At 43.5% G+C, this 20,390-nt stretch overlaps 1 protein-coding gene across 1 annotated transcript in view; it reads right to left on the bottom strand.

Annotated features, from left to right (window-relative positions):
* Window positions 1–20,390, bottom strand: part of LOC106568095 (protocadherin-1) — a 145,513-nt gene that overhangs the window by 29,298 nt on the left and 95,825 nt on the right. The window contains exon 4 of the mRNA XM_045692359.1: window positions 596–815. Coding sequence (XP_045548315.1) covers window positions 596–815 — 220 coding nt within the window. The remainder of the gene's footprint in view (window positions 1–595; window positions 816–20,390) is intronic.

Genomic DNA, 20,390 nt, shown 5'->3' on the forward strand with positions numbered 1-20,390 from the left:
GCACAGCTTATATGGATTTAGTATTGTTGTTCGAGCACTGTATACGGTACATAGCAAAGGGAATGCATATCTCTAGATCTGGAACACCTAGCTACATTTGGCTGCAGAGAGAAAGCTTGGCGTAAGGAGGGGGAAATGTTTACGACAAACACACTGTTGTCAACCCAGATACTCCATTAGTCTGTTTTTTAAATTAGCACGCTTGTGTGAGAGGGTCATTAGGAATGACTTAGAGCTCAGAGAGGAGAGCAGAGGGGCTGCTGAGGTAAAAGACAGAGACACTGAATGCTGACTCCACAATACATAGATCTATCAATCTATCTATCTGCCCCAGCAGCCAAAACAACAGCTAACATATCAATACAACACTCTGCAAACAAAACACACATCACAGTCACTAACACTGTCGTCACATCACCACCCTTTAACAAACAATCAAACAAACACACACACACACACACACAGCACAAACAAACACATCCCCACCTCAGGTCACAACCCTGAACCGAAACACGAAACACTTTACAAACACCAGACTACCAACTACTATTACATACAACACACACTGAAACTCACAGAGAATACAGGATCGTACCATTTTCAGGGTGCTCCATTTCCCCAATGCTGCCGTCTGGGGTGGTCCTCTCGTAGTGATCCTCAGGCAGGGTCAGGGGCCCGATACGGGGGCCAGACGATGACTTACTGCTGGGCGTCTCTGACTCCTCCAGGCCGCTGTCATAGTAACTGTGCTGAGATGCATCCTGCAGATCCTGCACCGGATTGGCTGTGGAGAATGTCACTCTGCGATGGGGGAGCTGAAATCAGAAAATATCTCCATCAACATAAAAGTCTAAGATAAACCTTCTTAATAGAGGAATTTCCCCCTTGCAAAGATCAGTTTACTAAATGGCCAGTCGCCATATTCAACAATGGAAAGATGACTACTCATGGCCCACACACAGTACACTCCCCCACCCACGCACACGAACACCCCTCGTAAAACTGAGGAAACGACTGGTATAGCAGAAAAGGCCTTATTGCCTATTCTGTGCTGCTGAGAGCTTGTGGTAGAGATCAATAACCCAGGTCTGTACTCCACTCTCCCCTTCTCCATCTTCCTCTGTTCTCTTAGGCAGAACATATCCATTTTAGCAGCAATTGGAAGCAATATGCTAGTCCTTTTAGCACATATACAGGAACCATTCAGGACTGCTTTTAGAGTGTTCATAGAGCTATCAACACTGGGTTGTTAATCAAGCCTACCGGACCACTAATGCTCTCAGGATGGTTTTATTATTATCAATAATTTATTATCTATCAACCGTTAATTTGCTCTTCCTCTCTGTTTCATTCATTCTTTCTTTCATTCACAATCATTACTTCCTATTTGTATTCTGAAGTGTGGCCCCACATACACTGCACTTCTCCCACATGGCCCAGTGCAAATGGTCATGGCCATACAAAAAGCCCACGGATAACATTTGCCCGGGACAATTAAGTGAGCCTTAGTCATCAATTTAAATCTAACTGAACGAGATGCTTTCTACCTATGCAGACACGTTATAAAAACTCTCTATGTATGTGTGTGTATATGAACAGTATGTGTTTGTGAGTGTGTGTTTGAATGTGTACGTATGTGTCTTAGGGCATAACATGTGTTTCCTCCCTTAATTACATTATTGGGGGGGGGGCGGCAGGTAACCTAGTGGTTAGGGCATTTGGCCTCGGAGATTTTGCTAGTCCAAATCCCCGAGCTGACAAGGTAAAAATCTGTCATTCTGCCCCTGAACAAGGCAGTTAACCCACTGTTCCTAGGCCATCATTGTAAGTAAGAATTTGTTCTTAACTGACTTGCCTAGTTAAATAAAGGTTAAATAAAAATACTAATAAATATCTGTAATAAAAACATGCACGCCACACTTTTGGTGCAAGTGACATTATTTTATCTACTGTGAAAAATGTGCACATCACCCTTTGTGGAGAATTGCAAATGGAATTGCTTGATCTACTGTATGAAAGAATACCATGCCTCATGAAGAATGCAAATTGCATTGTTTGATCTATGTTAAGGCCTACACGTACCTTGCAACTTGGATATAATGTACTTAGTATACAGACTTTTATTGGGACGTGGGTTAGCATTGTTATTGTGATATTTCAATCAAGCCGGTTATTGCTTTACTACAACGGACCGAGGTAATGGTATTCTCAAGGAGAACTCTCAAACTGTGAGTAAGGGTATCCTAAGCAGACACATTACTATTTAAATATAGGGTGCATTTAGTTGTTTAACTATGGATTCTTGCTAAAACTGCTCCTGTAGGCATTGCTCCAGAGTCAGCATTTCCCTGGGTAGGCTATGTATGGTAGACTGGGAGGCTTGGGCTACGCAGATGGGAAATAAGATTAATTTTTAGTCAGAACACAGCTACTCCACCAGGGCTGGAGTGGGTACAGAGAGGAGACAGAGGGGGCATTGCGCTGGCAGTCGGGGTCAATTCTGAGGGCTAGAGGCGACTTGGAGGAGATTGTATAGGACTAGAGGCTGGAAACTCAAAGAATTGGATCTGGGGATGGGGCTTAAGCAAAATCAGAAAGAACTGTATGTGGTGCCGAAGAGGATGGCTGACGTCTTCCATGCTCCTAACCAATTGTGCTATTTTGTTATTTTTTTTGCGTTGTTTGTAAATTATTTTTTTACTTATTTTGTACAGAAATTTGCTACTACCATTGCTTATGACCAAAAATAACTTCTGGACATCAGAACTGCGATTACTCACCACGAACTGGAAGAAGCTTTTTCCTTTAACGAGTCCAACTAGAAGGATATACTGCTCTCCCGGGAACAGGCCCAAATCCCCGCAATTTGCGTGAAGACGAAGGAACAGGGGACGCAGATCGGGCTGCCTTCTGAGAATCTGAAGGCGAGCGAGTAAACTCCCACTTCCATCCGTCCTACTTGCTAACATGCAATCATTAGAAAATAACATTGATGACCTACGATTACGATTATCCTACCACCGAGTCGTGGCTGAACGACTGCACAGATAATATAGAGCTGGTGGGATTTTCAATGCACCGGCAGAACAGAGAAGCTATGTCTGGTGGGAGTGTGTGTCTTTTTGTCAATAACAGCTGGTGCGCGATATCTAATATTAAAGAAGTCTCGAGGTATTGCTCGCCTGAGGTAGAGTACCTTATGATATGCTGTAGACCACACTATTTACCAGGAGAGTTCTCCTCTATATTATTCATAGCCGTCTATTTACCACCACAGACCGATGCTGGCAGTAAGACCGCACTCAACCAACTCTATAAGGCCATAAGCAAACAAGAAAATGCTCATCCAGAAGGGTGCTCCTAGTGGCCGGGGACTTTAATGCAGGCCAACTTAAATCAGTTTTACCAAATTTTTACCAGCATGTCACATGTGCAACCAGAGGAAACAAAACTCACACAATTACTCCACAAACAGAGATGCATACACTGCTCCCCCCGCCCTCCATTCTGACCATAATTATATCCTCCTGATTCCTGCTTACAAGCAAAAACTAAAGCAGGATGTACCAGTGACTCGCTTAATATGGAAGTGGTCAGATGACGCAGATGCTACACTACAGAACTGTTTTGCTAGCACAGAATGGAATATTTTCGGGGATTCATCCAATGGCATTGAGGAGTATACCACCTCAGTCATCGGCTTCATCAGTGAGTGCATCGATGACGTCGTCTCTACAGTGACCGTACGTACATATCCCAACCAGAAGCCATGGATTACAGGCAACATCCGCATCGAGCTAAAGGCTAGTGCTGCCGCTTTGAAGGAGCAGGACACTAATCTGGACGCAATATACGAAATTCCGCTATGCCCTCAGACGAACCATCAAACAAGCAAAGCGTCAATACAGGACTAAGATTGAATCCTACTATACCATCTCTGACACTCGTCAGATGTGGCAGGGCTTGAAAACTATTATGGACTACAAAGGGAAACCCAGATGCGAGCTGCCCAGTGATGTGAGCCTAACAGACGAGCTAAATGCTTTTTATGCTCGATTCAAGGCAAGCAACACTGAATCATGCATGAGAGCACCAGCTGTTCTGGATGTCTGTGTGATAATACTCTTGGTAGCCGATGTGAGCAAGACCTTTAACCTGTTGGGGCTAGGGGGCAGTATTTTCACGGCTGGATAAAAAAACGTACCCGATTTAATCTGGTTACTAATCCTACCCAGTAACTAGAATATGCATATTATATATGGATAGAAAACACCCTAAAGTTTCTAAAACTGTTTGAATGGTGTATGTGAGTATAACAGAACTCATTTGGCAGGCAAAACCCTGAGACATTTTCTGACAGGAAGTGGATACCTGATGTGTTGAATTACCTTTAAGCCTATGCCATTGAAACACACAGGGGCTGATTAATGTTTTGGCACTTCCTATTGCTTCCACTAGATGTCACCAGCCTTTAAGTGTTTTGAATCTTCTACTATGAGATCTGACCGAACAAGAGCCTTGGAACGGTGATGGCCGATTAGACTCTGGCGCGCGAGGTCATGTTGGGTACCCTCGTTCCAAAACGTTTTAAAAGAGAATGCATTCGTCCACCTTGAATATTATTCATGTTCTGGTTAAAAAAGGCCCTAATGATTTATGCTATACAACGTTTGACATGTTTGAACGAACGTAAATATATTTTTTCCCCTCGTTCATGAAGTGAAGTCCGGCGGGCTTAGATCATGTGCTAACAACACGGAACTTTTTGGACATAAATGATGAGCTTTTTTGAACAAAACTACATTCGTTATGGACCTGGGATTCCTGGAAGTGACATCTGATGAAGAGAATCAAAGGTAATGGATTATTTACATAGTATTTTCGATTTTAGATCTCTCCAACATGGCCCTTTGTCTGTATCGCAAAGCGTATTTTTCTGGGCGCAGTGCTCAGATTATTGCAAAGTGTGATTTCCCAGTAAGGTTATTTTTAAATCTGGCAAGTCGATTGCGTTCAAGAGATGTAAATCTATAATTCTTTAAATGACAATATAATATTTTACCAATGTTTTCTAATTTTAATAATTTAATTTCTGGTGCTGACTTGACTGCCGGTTATTGAAGGGAAACGATTTCCTGAACATCAACGCCATAGTAAAACGCTGTTTTTGGATATAAATATGAACTTGATAGAACTGAAAATGCATGCATTGTCTAACATAATGTCCTAGGAGTGTCATCTGATGGAGATTGTAAAAGGTTAGTGCATCATTTTAGCTGGTTTTATGGTTTTGGTGACGCCTGTCTTTGAATTGACAAAACATTACACACAGCTATTGTCAATGTACTCTCCTAACATAATCTAACTTTATGCTTTCGCCGTAAAACCTTTTTGAAATCGGACAACGTGGTTAGATTAAGGAGATGTTTATCTTTCAAAGGGTGTAAGATAGTTGTATGTTTGAAAAATTTGAATTTTGACATTTATTTGGTTTCAAATTTGCCGCTCTTGAAATGCACCTGCTGTTGATAGGGTGCACCACGGGTGGCACGCTAGCGTCCCACATAGCCCCAAGAGGTTAAACAGGTCAACATTCACAAAGCCGCTGGGCCAGATGCATTACCAGGACGTGTACTCAAAGCATGCGCGGACCAACTGGCAAGTGTCTTCACTGACATTTTCAACCTCTCCCTGACTGAGTCTGTAATACCTACATGTTTCAATTAGACCACCATAGTCCCTGTGCCCATGGAAGCAAAGGTAACCTGCCTAAATGATTATTGCTCCGTAGCACTCACGTCGGTAGCCATGAAGTGCTTTAAAATGCTGGTCATGTCTCACATCAACAACACCCGGATACCCTAGACCCACTCCAATTCACATACTGCCCCAACAGATCCACAGATGACGCAATCTCAATTGCACTCCACACTGCCCTTTCCCACATGGACAAAAGGAACACCTATGTGAGAATGCTGTTCATTGACTACAGCTCAGCGTTCAACACCATAGTGCCCACGAAGCTCATCACTAAGGTAAACACCTCCCTCTGCAACAGGATCCTGGACTTCCTGACGGGCCGCCCCTAGGTGGTAAGGGTAGGCAACAGCACGTCTGCCACGCTGATCCTCAACACTAGGGCCCCTCAGGGGGGTGTAGTTAGTCCCCACCTGTATTCCCTGTTCACCCACGACTGTGTGGCCAAACACGACTCTAACACCGTCATTAAGTTTGCTGACAACACAACAGTGGTAGACCTGATCCCCGACAACGATGAGACAGCCTATAGGGAGGAGGTCAGGGCACTGGCAGTGTGGTGCCAGGACAACAACCTCTCCCTCAATGCGAGCAAGATATAGGAGCTGATCGTGAAATACAGGAAAAGGCGGGCCAAACAGGCACCCATTAACATCAACGGGGCTGTAGTGGAGCGGGTCGAGAGCTTCAAGTTCCTTGGTGTTCACTTCACCAACAAACTGTCATGGTCCAAACACACCAAGACAGTTGTGGAGGGCACGACAAAAACTTTTTCCCCTCAGGAGACTGAAAAGATTTGGCAATGGTCCTCAGATCCTCAAAAGGTTCCATAGCTGCACCATTGAGAGCATCCTGACCGGTTGCACTACCGCCTGGTACGGCAACTGCTCGGCATCTGACCATAAGGCACTACAGAGGGTAGTGCGTACGGCCCAGTACATCACTGGGGCCAAGCTTCCTGCCATCCAGGACCTATATAATAGGCGGTGTCAGAGGAAATACCATAAAATTGTCAGAGACTCTAGTCACCCAATTCAGAGACTGTTTACTCTGCTACCGCATGGCAAGCGGTATCGGAGCGCCAAGTCTAGGACCAAAAGGCTCCTTAATAGCTTCTACCTCCAAGCCATAAGACTGCTGAACAGTAAATCAAATGGCCACTGGACTATTACATTGATTGCCCCCTTCCCTCCATTTGTCTGTATACTGCTGCAACTCGCGGTTTATTATCAATGCATAGTCACTTAGCCCCTACCTACATGTACAAATTACTTCAACTAACCTGTACCCCCACACACTGACTCGGTAACGGTACCCCCTGTATATAGCCTCGTTATTGTTATATTATTGCGTTGCATTTTCAAATTTTTGTATTAATAAACTCAGCAAAAAAAGAAACGCCCCTGTTTCAGGACCCTGTCTTTCAAAGATAATTTGTAAAAATCAAAATAACTTCATAGATCTTCATTGTAAAGGGTTTAAATAATGTTTTCCATGCTTCTTCAATGAACCATAAACAATTCATGAACATGCACCTGTGGAATGGTCGTTAAGACACTAACAGCTTACAGACGGTAGGCAATTAAAGTCACAATTATGAAAACCTAGGACACTAAAGAGGCCTTTCTACTGACTCTGAAAAACACCAAAAGAAATAGGCCCAGGGTCCCTGCTCATCTGCGTGAACGTGCCTTAGGCATGCTGCAAGGAGGCTTGAGGACTGCAGATGTGTCACGTCCTGACCAGCAAAGGGAGTAATTGTATTATAATTTGGTCAGGACGTGGCAGATGGGTATTTGTTTTGTATGGTTTAGGTTGAGTGTGAATTTTGTAGGGGTGTTTGATTTATTATTTCCGGGTTTTGGTTTATGTTTTGTATGTCTAGGTTCATTCTAGTTCTTTGTATTTCTATGTCTAACCTCTATGGGCTAGGTGGGACGCATATGACTATTTTACAGCTATTTAAAGACAAGACTCTCGTTAATCTAACCACACTGTCCGATTTCAAAAAGGCTTTACAACGAAAGCAAAACATTAGATTATGTCAGCAGAGTACCAAGCCAGAAATAATCAGACACCCATTTTTCAAGCCAGCATATAATGTCACCAAAACCCAGAAGACATAAACCCAAACCACAGCTAAATGCAGCATTCACCTTTGATGATCTTCATCAGATGACAACCCTATGACATTATGTTATTCAATACATGCATGTTTTGTTCAATCAAGTTCATATTTATATCAAAAACCAGCTTTTTACATTAGCATGTGACGTTCAGAACTAGCATACCCCCCGCAAACTTCCGGGGAATTCGCTAACATTTTACTAAATTACTCACGATAAACGTTCACAAAAAGCATAACAATTATTTTAAGAATTATAGATACAGACCTCCTCTATGCACTCGATATGTCCGATTTTAAAATAGCTTTTTGGTGAAAGCACATTTTGCAATATTCTAAGTACATAGCCCAGGCATCACGGGCTCGCTATTTAGACACCCGGCAAGTTTAGCACTCACCATAATCATATTTACTATTATAAAAGTTTGATTACCTTTTGTTGTCTTCATCAGAATGCACACCCAGGACTGCTACTTCAATAACAAATGTTGGTTTGGTCCAAAATAATCCATCGTTATATCCGAATAGCGGCGTTTTGTTTGTGCGTTCCAGACACTATCCGAAATAGTAAAGAAGCGTCGCGCGCATGGCGCAATTCGTGACAATAAAATTCTAAATATTCCATTACCGTACTTCGAAGCATGTCAACCGCTGTTTAAAATCAATTTTTACGACATTTTTCTCGTAGAAAAGCCATAATATTCCGACAGGGAATCTCCTTTTCGGCAAACAGAGGAAAAAATCCCAAAGGCGGGGGCGGTCGGGTCACGCGCCTAAGCCCAGTGTCCCTTGATCGGCCACTTGAGAAAGGCGATAATGTGTTTCAGCCTGGGGCTGGAATGACGACATTCTGTTTTTTCCCGGGCTCTGAGCGCCTATGGACGACGTGGGAAGTGTCACGTTAGAGCAGAGATCCTTAGTAAATGATAGAGATGGAAAAGAAGTTCAAGAAATGGTCAGACAGGCCACTTCCTGTAAAGGAATCTCTCAGGTTTTGACCTGCCATTTGAGTTCTGTTATACTCACAGACACCATTCAAACAGTTTTAGAAAATTTAGGGTGTTTTCTATCCATATGTAATAAGTATATGCATATTCTAGTTACTGGGTAGGAGTGGTAACCAGATTAAATCGGGTATGTTTTTTATCCAGCCGTGTCAATACTGCCCCCTAGCCCTAACAGGCTAAGTAATTGGGTGTTGGACTCTCAATTGGAGGAGGGTGTTTTCTGTTGCCTCTGATTGAGAGTCCTATATATAGGTTTGTGTTTTGGTTGTAGTTTGTGGGTAGTTGTTTTTGCATTGCGTTGTATATAGCCTGCAAAACTGTTCCTGTCAGTCATTGTTTCTTGTTTTTTCGTGGTGTTCACATTTAAATAAAATATGATGAGCACGCAACCCGCTGTGTATTGGTCCACTTTTTCCGACAGCAATTTCTCCATATCTTCAGATGAAGAGGAGCATGACAGAACTACCCACCACAAAAAGACCAAGCAACGGAGGAAGTCTGGTGAGGACCAGAGAACACGGCTGGTAAGGGAGCCCGAGAGGCAGCCCCAATAATTATTTTGGGGGGAGCACACGGGTAGTTTGGCTGGGCGAGGATTGAGCCCCAGGCCAAATCGCCATACTGTTTTTGGGCGACATATGACTGGACAGGTCCCGTGCTTAGGGGTGATGGGTGCTGTGGCGAGGCCGGGTATTTTCCGTCCGGAATGCGCAGTACCAGCGCCCCGCATGTGCCAGGGGAAAGTGGGCATCCAGCCAGTAGGGGTGATGCCAGTCCTGTGCTCGAGACCGCCAGTGCGCCTCTACGGTCCAGTGTTTCCCGCTACACGCACTAGCCTTGAGGTGCGTGTCTCCAGGCTGGCACGTCCAGTACCAGCCCCACGCATCAGGCTTCTAGTGCGTCAGCCCAGCCTCGGCAGTCTGGAGCCGCCAGAGCCGCCCGCCAGTCTGGAGCCGCCAGAGCCGCCCGCCAGTCTGGAGCCGCCAGAGCCGCCCGCCGGTCTGGAGCCGCCAGGGCCGCCCGCCGGTCTGGAGCCGCCAGGGTCACCCACCAGCCCGGAGCCGCCAGGGTCGCCCACCAGCCGGGCGCAGACAGGGTCGCCCACCAGCTGGGCGCAGCCAGGGTCGCCCGCCAGCCGGGCACAGCTAGGGTCGCCCGCCAGCCGGGCGCATCAAGAATCGCCCGTCAGCCGGGCGCAGTCAGGGTCGCCCACCAGTCCAGGGGCCAGGGGCCAGGGGCCGCACCTTTGGGGGGGGTACTGTAACGCCCTGGCCATAGAGAGGGCTTTTTTGTTCTTTATTTTGGTTAGGCCAGGGTGTTACATTGGGTGGGCGTTCTATGTTCCTTTTTCTATGTTTTTGTATTTCTTTGTTTTGGGCCGAGTAGGGTTCCTAATCAGAGGCAGCTGTCTATCGTTGTCTCTGATTAGGAATCATACTTAGGCAGCCAGTTTTCCTTTGGGGTTTTGTGGGTAGTTGTTTCTGTTGTGTGGTTTGCACCGACAGAACTGTTGGCATTCGTTTGTGTCTTATGTTCAAGTGTTATGTATTATTAAAATTCAATATGAACACTCACCATGCTGCATCTTGGTCCCCTCTTCCAGACGATCGTTACAAGATGTCCGTACTGTGAGACTCCTAAGACAGCACTGAAGAGACAGGATGGACAGCTGATCGTCCTCGCAGTGGCAGACCATGTGTAACAACACCTGCACAGGATCGGTACATCCAAACATCACACCTGCGGGACAGGTACAGGATGGCAACAAAAACTGCCAGAGTTACACCAGTAACACACAATCCCTCCATCAGTGCTCAGACTGTCCGCGAGAGGCTGGACGGAGGGCTTGTAGGCCTGTTGTAAGGCAGGTCCTCACCAGACATCACCGGCAACAACGTCGCCTATGGGCACAAACCCACCGTTGCAGGAAAAAAAAGTGCTCTTCTCGAGTTGCGGTTTTGTCTCACCAGGGGTGATGGAGATATCCTCCTCCCTCATGTGGTACCCTTCCTGCAGGCTCATCCTGACTTGACCCTCCAGCATGACAATCCCACCAGCCACACTGCTCGTTCTGTGTGTGATTTCTTGCAAGACAGGAATGTCAGTGTTCTGCCATGGCCAGCGAAGAGCCCGGATCTCATTCCCATTGAGCACATATGGGACCTGTTAGATCGGAGGGTGAGGGCTAGGGCCATTCCCCCCAGAAATGTCCGGGAAATTGCAGGTGCCTTGGTGGAAGAGTGGGGTAACATCTCACAGCAAGAACAGGAAAATCTGGTGCAGTCCATGAGGAGGAGATGCACTGCAGTCATTAATGCAGCTGGTAGACACACCAGATACTGACTGTTACTTTTGATTTTGAACCACCCGTTGTTCAGGGACACATTATTCCATTTCGTCACGTCTGTGGAACTTGTTCAGTTTATGTCTCAGTTGTTGAATCTTGTTATGTTCCTGCAAATATTTACGCATGTTAAGTTTGCAGAAAATAAACTCAGTTGACCGTGAGAGGACGTTTCTTTTTTGCTAAATTTATATATATTTTTTATTTGGTAAATATTTTCTTAACTCTTATTAAACTGCACTGTTGGTTAACCTGTTTGGGATAGGGGGCAGTATTTTCACGGCCGGATAAAAACGTACCCGATTTAATCTGGTTACTACTCCTGCCCAGAAACTAGAATATGCATATAATTAGTAGATTTGGATAGAAACCACTCTAAAGTTTCTAAAACTGTTTGAATGGTGTCTGTGAGTATAACAGAACTCATATGGCAGGCTAAAACCTGAGAAGATTCCATACAGAAAGTGTCCTGTCTGACAATTTGTCATCCTTCTGTAGCATCTCTATCGAAAATACAGCATCTGTGCTGTCACGTGACATTTTCTAAGGTTTCCATTGGCTCTCAGAAGGCGCCAGAAAGTGTAATGGGGTGTCTGCAGTCTCTGGGCTAAGAACAGCAGGAGTATTTGTTAGTGGTCAGGCTGGGAACAGTGACACTGGAGATGCGTGTCCACGAGATTACTCAATTTTTTTCTTTCAGCCTTTGAACGAATACAACGTCGCCCGGTTGGAATATTATCGCTATTTTACGAGAAAAATAGCATAAAAAATTATTTTAAACAGCATTTGACATGCTTCTAAGTACGGTAATGGAATATTTTGAATTTATTTGTCACGAAATGCGCTCGCGCGTCACCCTTCGGATTGTGACCTGAACGCACGAACAAAACGGAGGTATTTGAATATAACTATGGATTATTTGGAACCAAAACAAAATTTTTTGTTGAAGTAGAAGTCCTGGGAGTGCATTCTGACGAAGAACAGCAAAGGTAATCCAATTTTTCTTATAGTAAATCTGAGTTTGGTGGGTGTCAAATTAGCTAGCCATGATGGCCGGGCTATGTACTCAGAATATTGCAAAATGTGCTTTCGCCGAAAAGCTATTTTAAAATTTGACACTGCGATTGCATAAAGGAGTTCTATATCTATAATTCTTAAAATAATTGTTATGTTTTTTGTGAACGTTAATCATGAGTAATTTAGTAAATTCACTGGATGTTTGCGGTGGGTATGCTAGTTCTGAACATCACATGCTAATGTAAAAAGCTGTTTTTTTATATAAATATGAACTTGATTGAACAAAACATGCATGTATTGTATAACATAATGTCCTAGGAGTGTCATCTGATGAAGATCATCAAAGGTTAGTGCTGCATTTAGCTGTGGTTTTGGTTTTTGTGACATATATGCTTGCTTTGAAAATGGCTGTGTGATTATTTTTGGCAGGGTACTCTCCTGACATAATCTAATGTTTTGCTTTCGCTGTAAAGCCTTTTTGAAATCGGACAATGTGGTTAGATTAACGAGAGTCTTGTCTTTAAAATGGTGTAAAATCGTTGATTGTTTGAGAAAATTGAATTGTGGTATTTTAGTTGGTTTTGTATTTCGCGCCGTGCGATGCCATTGGCTGTTGGCTAGGGGTTCCGCAGGCGGAACGGCATTCCGCCTGCGAAACGTCTGTCCTTAACACGTTTTAAGCATTTAACGGTAAGGTCTACACTTGTTGTATTCGGCACGTGACAAATATACTTGGATTTGATGTGAGTATCTGATAATCTGATTGTTGTCATATAGAATGATCAGGATTTGATCAATGTCACATGGAATGGTCATGATAGGAGTGCAAGAGAACATAGAGATGGGATTTGTCAGAATTAGAGGGTTTGAGTCCCAGACTGTGGAGTTGCTTGACCTGGCACAGTAGAGTGTAAATGATGCCCTGTAGCCAGTAGCTGGCTGATGGAACAGACTGGGATCAGTATGTTCCTCTCACTTTAGGTGTGGTCTGATAAGAAGTGCTGCTCTAATGGAAGGAGAGACATTCTCAGCTCAGCATGGGCCAGGGAGGCTGGTGGGAGATCTTTTTTGTATGCAAGTTCATTCACACCATTACTCCTGTATCCTGTCATATGAAATGGTGATAACAGTGAGATTCGTCATTAGATGTGCCACCTACATTCACACTCGCTGAGGCTGGCTGCAGTAATGCATGGTAGCACTGTGACAACATTATGGCATTTCAAGGCCGGTGCACTCGTTAAGTGCATTTCCTCGGCATAGAAAGGGTTTCCCATGGAGAGTAAGGTATTCTCAGGGACAGTGAAGAGCATGAATACTATACAATACCTTACTGAATCTAGCCATTTACTTGCTCCTTCTCTCCTCTCTTTCCATATAATGGGGCCCCTCCCTCCATATCCCTTTACATAAGTGAAGGTTTCTCTTCCTTTGTCCTAACACGTGTCATGACGTGGCCCTTTCTTGGTGTAGATTGTGGCTTCCCCCCTCTCTCACTCTCTCTCTTAAACCCAGGTTTTGTTATCTAAGGTCATAAATTCCTGGCAGAGACTTTCTCCCCCTGGTCATGCAGAAAGAGAGGGAGAGAACACAGAGAGAGAACAAAGGACTTCACTTGGCCAAACTCCTAAATCCCCCAAAATGGGATAATTAAACATTCTTTCTACTTTTAAGAATGTGGGAATGATCCGTGGACACTTAAGGGACAGTTATGTTGAGTGTGTTTCATTTGGTGATCTCATGAAGGACAGGAACCACACATAACTATCAGGGATCTAGGTACGACCCAGATGCAGACTGTCGAAGTAACAATGTTTATTGTAGCAACAGGGGCAGGCAAAGATAGGTTAAGGTAGGCAGGGGTCAAAAATCCAGGGTAAGGCAAAGGTACAGGACAGCAGGCAGATTCAGGGTCAGGCAGAGTTCAGTAATCCAGAGGTGGAGCAAAGGTACAGGATGGCAGGCAGACTCAGGGTCAGGCATAGAGGTCAGGCGGGCAGGTACAGGGTCAGGACAGGCAAAGGTCAAAAACCAGGAGGACGAGGAAAGAGAGGCTGGGAAAATGATAGGCACTGACAGGAAAAACACTGGTAAGCTTGAACGAACAAGAAGAACTGGCAACAAACAGACAGACAGAGAACACAGGTATGAATGCACAGGGGATAATTGGGAAGACGGGCGACATCTGGAGGGGGGTGGAGACAAGCAAAAGGACAGGGGCAACAGATCAGGCTGTGACAATAACGGTATCTCTTAAAGTGTACATTTCCCAGCTGTCAGGTTTACATCTAAATATTGTGAAACGTATGTGATTAAACATTAAACTATTTGTGAAAAGATGTAATGTGATGTTAAACTTCTAAATTAGAGTATGGATTTTCATGAAGATTAACTAGTCAGTGGCCACGCCCATGTGAGCGTAGACATTACGTTGGCATCATGGAACCGACCTTTCCTACTGAAACGTATTAAACCTACTCTTGATTAAATTCACACCAGACCATGCAAACCCCGGTGTATGCTAAGGTTGCAAATGGTTGAATTTCTAAGACCAAAACATACCGGGTGATGCTGGTGTGTGAAGTGGCTTAAACTAAAACTCTACCAAAGGACAAGACTATAACATGTGGAGCATTGGCTACACGGCCGGAAATTGTTAAACTCTGAGACTATCGATTCACTCCAGAATAAGTGAGAAATTGTAGATGACACGAATTACTAGACTGCAGCTACAAATTACATAAACCTAGGATGAGAATACCGACAACCGCCGAAGCATCTATCTATGAGAACATATTTGAATGGTACTCTGAAGTATCCATTCTAACCACCTACAACCACGAAAGACTGTGACTTCAATGAAAGTTTACCAGAGACTCTGATGAACCCTACAGGATGATCGAGGATTCCAACAGAGAAGACAACAACGACATACGGACGTAAATATATATACATTGCAATTATTCTCGAATGAGCGTCCGTTCATGGGCAAAGGATTAACATTTCAATTAATATAATTATAGACTGTGTGTAATGAGTCAATTTGTCTTTCCCACTCTTTCTCAGTCCCAGTCACCCTTTCCCTTTGTCTACCAAGCTGTCATATCTGCTTATCCCACTAGGGACTTTCCTGTCATTGTTTGTTTGTTATGTATTTCTGTGATTATTTAGTTACTTAGCCTCTCTAGGGTAGGTGGCACCAAATCGTCCCACCTACGTAACAGCCAGTGTAATCCCGTGGCGCGTTATTCAAAAACCTAAAAAATGCAAAAACTTCAATTTTTCAAACATATGACTATTTTACACCATTTTAAAGACAAGACTCTCGTTAATCTAACCACACTGTCCGTTTTCAAAAAGGCTTTACAACGAAAGCAAAACATTATGTCAGCAGAGTACCCAGCCAGAAATAATCAGACACCCATTTTTCAAGCTAGCATATAATGTCACATAAACCCAAACCACAGCTAAATGCAGCACTAACCTTTGATGATCTTCATCAGATGACAACCCTAGGACATTATGTTATACAATACATGCATGTTTTGTTCAATCAAGTTCATATTTATATCAAAAACCAACTTTTTACATTAGCTTGTGACTAGCATTCCCACCGAACACTGCCGGTGAATTTACTAAATTACTCACGATAAACGTTCACAAAAAGCATAAGAATTATTTTAAGAATTATAGATACAGAACTCCTCTATGCACTCGATATGTCCGATTTTAAAATAGCTTTTCGGTGAAAGCACATTTTGCAATATTCTCAGTAGATAGCCCGGCATCACAGGGCTAGCTATTTAGACACCCAGCAAGTTTAGCACTCACCAAAGTCAGATTTACTATAAGAAAAATGTTATTACCTTTGCTGTCGTCGTCAGAATGCACTCCCAGGACTTCTACTTCAATAACAAATGTTGGTTTGGTTCAAAATAATCCATAGTTATATCCAAACAGCGGCGTTTTGTTCGTGCGTTCAAGACACTATCCGAAAGGGTAAATAAGGGTGACGAGCATGGCGCAATTCGTGACAAAAAAATTCTAAATATTCCATTACCGTACTTCGAAGCATGTCAACCGCTGTTTAAAATCAATTTTTATGCCATTTTTCTCATAAAAAAGCGATAATATTCCGACCGGGAATCTGCGTTTAGGTAAACAGAGGAAAGAAAATAAAGCATTCGGTCGACTCGGGCACACGCCTAAGCCCATAGTACTCTGATCAGCCACTTGCCAAAAGCGATAATGTGTTTCAGCCAGAGGCTGCCTCGATATCGTTCAGCTTTTTCCCTGGCTCTGAGAGCCTATGGGAGCCGTAGGAAGTGTCACGTTAGAGCAAAGATCCTCAGTCTTCAATAAAAAGAGCCAAGATGAAACACAACTTCTCAGACAGGCCACTTCCTGCATGGAATCTTCTCAGGTTTTGGCCTGCCATATGAGTTCTGTTATACTCACAGACACCATTCAAACAATTTTAGAAACTTTGGAGTGTTTTCTATCCAAAGCTAATAATTATATGCATATTCTAGTTACTGGGCAGGAGTAGTAACCAGATCAAATCGGGTACGTTTTTTATCCGGCCGTGTCAATACTGCCCCCTAGCCCTAACAGGTTAATAATGTGTCATGTAATTATCTTTAGTAAAGTTAGTAAATAAATAATTAAATTACAAAAGGGAAAATAAATAAACATAAATATGGGTTCTATTTACAATGGTGTTTGTTCTTCACTGGTTGCCCTTTTCTTGTGGCAACAGGTCACAAATCTTGCTGCTGTGATGGCACACTGTGGTATTTCATCCAGTAGATATGGGAGTTTATCAAAATTGGCTTTCTTTTCTAATTCTTTGTGGATCTGTATAATCTGAGGGAAATCTGTGTCTCTATGGTCATACATTTGGCAGGAGGTTAGAAAGTGCAACTCAGTTTCCACCTCATTTTGTGGGCAGTGTGCACATAGCCTGTCTTCTCTTGAGAGCCAGGTCTGCCTTTGGCGGCCTTTCTTAATAGCAAGACTATGCTCACTGAGTCTGGTCAGTCACAGTGGTCAGGTATTCCGCCACTGTGTACTCTCTGATTAAGATCAAATTATATTCTAGTTTGCTCTGTGTTTTTGTTAATTCTTTCAAAATGTGTCAAGTAATTATCTTTTTGTATTCTCATGATTTGGTTGGGTCTAATTGTGTTGCTGTCTTGGGGCTCTGTGGGGTCTGTTTGTGTTTGTGAACAGAGCCCCAGGACCAGCTTGTTTAGGGGACACTTTTCCAGGTTCATCTCTCTGTAGGTGATGGCTTTGTTATGGAAGGTTTGGGAATCACTTCCTTTTAAGTGGATGTGGAATTTAACGGCTCTTTTCTGGATTTTGATCATTAGCAGGTATCGGCCTAATTCTGCCCGGCATGCATTATTTGGTGTTTTCCTGAGGATATTTTTTTAGAATTCTGCATGCAGTCTCAATTTGGTGTTTGTCCCAGTTTGTGAATTCCTGGTTGGTGAGCAGACCCCATACCTCACAACTATGAAGGGCAATGGGTTCTATAACTGACTAAAGTATTTTTAACCAGATCCTAATTCGTATGTCAAATTTGATGTTCGTGTTGATGGCATTGTCTCTCAGCTTGTTCAAAGCTTTGTGGAAGTTACCTGCGGCGCTGATGTTTAGGCTGAGGTATGAATAGTTTTTTTGTGAGCTCTAGGGCAACGGCGTCTAGATGGAATTTGTATTTGTGGTCCTGGCAACTGAGATTTACTGTCAGGACCCAGGTCTGGCAGAATCTGTGCAGAAGATCTAGATGCTGCTGTAGGCCCTCCTTGGTTGGTAACAGAAGCACCAGATCATCAGCAAACAGTAGACATTTGATTTCAGATTCTAGTAGGCCGGGTGTTGCATACTGGTCGTGCCCTCACCAATTCGTTAATATAGATGTTGAAGAGAGTGGGACTTAAGCTGCGTCCCTGTCTCACCCCACTGCCCTGTGAAAAGAAAGGTGTGTGTTTTGTTGCCAATTTTAAGCGCACACTTGTTTGTGTACATGGATTTTATAATGTTGTATGTTTTTCCCCCCAAGACCACTTTCCATCAATTTGTATTGCAGACCCTCATGCCAAATTGAGTCAAAGGCTTTTTTGAAATCAACAAAGCACGAGAAGACTTTGCCTTTGTTTTGGCATGTTTGTTTGTCAATTAGGGTGTGCAGGGTGAATATGTAGTCTGTCGTACGGTAATTTGGTAAAAAGCCAATTTCACATTTGCTCAGTACATTGTTTTCACTGAGGAAATGTACGAGTCTGCTGTTAATGATAATGCAGAGATTTTCCCAAGGTTGCTGTTGACGCATATCCCACGGTAGTTATTGGGATCAAATTTGTCTCCACTTTTGTGGATTAGGGTGATCAGTCCTTGGTTCCAAATATTGGGGAAAATACCAGAGCTAAGGATGATGTTAAAGAGTTTAAGTATAGCCAATTGGAATTTGTTGTCTGTATATTTTATCATTTCATTGACAATACCATCAACACCACAGGCGTTGGGTTGGAGGGTTTGTATTTCTTGGGTTGGAGGGTTTGTATTTTGTCCTTTAGTTCAATCAATGTAATCAAATGTTATTGGTCGCGTACACATGGTTAGCAGATGGTAATGCGAGTGTATCGAAATACTTCTGCTTCTAGTTCCAACAGTGCAGTAATATCTAACAAGTAATCTAACAAATTCACACTGACTACCTTATACACACAAATGTAAAGGGATGAATAAGAATATGTACATATAAATATATGGATGAGCGATGGCCGTGCGGCATAGGCAAGATGCAGTAGATAGTATGAGATGAGTGATGTAGGATATGTAGACATAATTAAAGTGCCGTTATTTAAAGTGACTTGTGATACCTTTATTAAATCCATTTATTACATTTATGAAAGTGACCAGAGATTTGAGTCTGTATGTTGGCAGCAGCCACTCTGTTAGTGACGGCTGTTTAACAGTCTGATGGCCTTGAAATAGAAGCTGTTTTTCAGTCTCTCGGTCCCAGCTTTGATGCACCTGCTCTGACCTTGCCTTATGGATGATAGCGGGGTAAACAGGCAGTGGCTCGGGTAGTTGTTGTCCTTGATGATCTTTTTGGCCTTCCTGTGACATCGGGTGCTATAGGTGTCCTGGAGGGATGTCTCTCTGGAAGGCAACTTGTGCCCTAATTTCGTCCACCTTGTTGTCTTGAGATAGGACATTGGCGAGTAATTTGCTCGGAAGCGGTGGATGGTGTGCTCGCCTTCTAAGTCTGACCTGTAGGCCTCTCCTGCGGCGACAGCGTTATTTTGGGTCGGCCTCTGGGATTAGATCCCATGTCCAGGGTGGAGGTCTGAACAAAGGATCCACTTCGCGAAAGTCGTAATTGGAAAATCCAGTGGGTTCGGGTAGTCTTTAATATTTGATTCTAAGATTTGTATTTGATCATGTATATGTTTTTGCTGTTTGTTCTTTGTTATAGGACCAAAAAGATTGGAGAAGTGGTTGACCCATACATCTCCATTTTGGATAGATAACTCTTCATGTTGTTGTTTGTTTAGTATTTTTTCCTAATTTTCCTTGAAGTGGTTAGCGTCTATGGATTCTTCAATTACATTGAGCTGTTTTCTGACGTGTTGTTCCTTCTTTTTCCGTTGTGTAGTTCTGCATTGTTTAGTAATTCACCATAGTGAAGGCGTAGACTCAGGTTTTCTGGGTCGCTATGTTTTTGGTTGGATATGTTTCTCAATTTCTTTCTTAGGTTTTTGCATTCTTCATCCAACCAAATGTCATTGTTGTTCATTTTCTTCAGCTTTCTGTTTGAAATTTTTTGATTTGATAGGGAAGCTGAGAGGTAAAATATACTGTTTAGGTTTTCTACTGCCCCTGTCCCCCTCCCTCCCCCCTCTGCTTGTTGTCCCAGCCTCCTGCCCCCCTCTCTGCCTCCTCTGCTTGTTGTCCCAGCCTCCTGCCCCTGTCCCCCTCCCTCCCTCCTCAGCTTGTTACCCCAGCCTCCTGCCCCTGTCCACCCCTATCTGCTTCTTGTCCCTGCCTCCTGACTCTGTCCCCCTCCCTCCCCCCTCTGCCTCTTGTCCTCTAGTTTTCTGGTAGCTGTGTCTCATTGATAAGCCTG

Source organism: Salmo salar, chromosome ssa13 (genome assembly GCF_905237065.1).
Source record: "Salmo salar chromosome ssa13, Ssal_v3.1, whole genome shotgun sequence".
In the NCBI taxonomy this organism is placed as follows: Eukaryota; Metazoa; Chordata; class Actinopteri; order Salmoniformes; family Salmonidae; genus Salmo; species Salmo salar.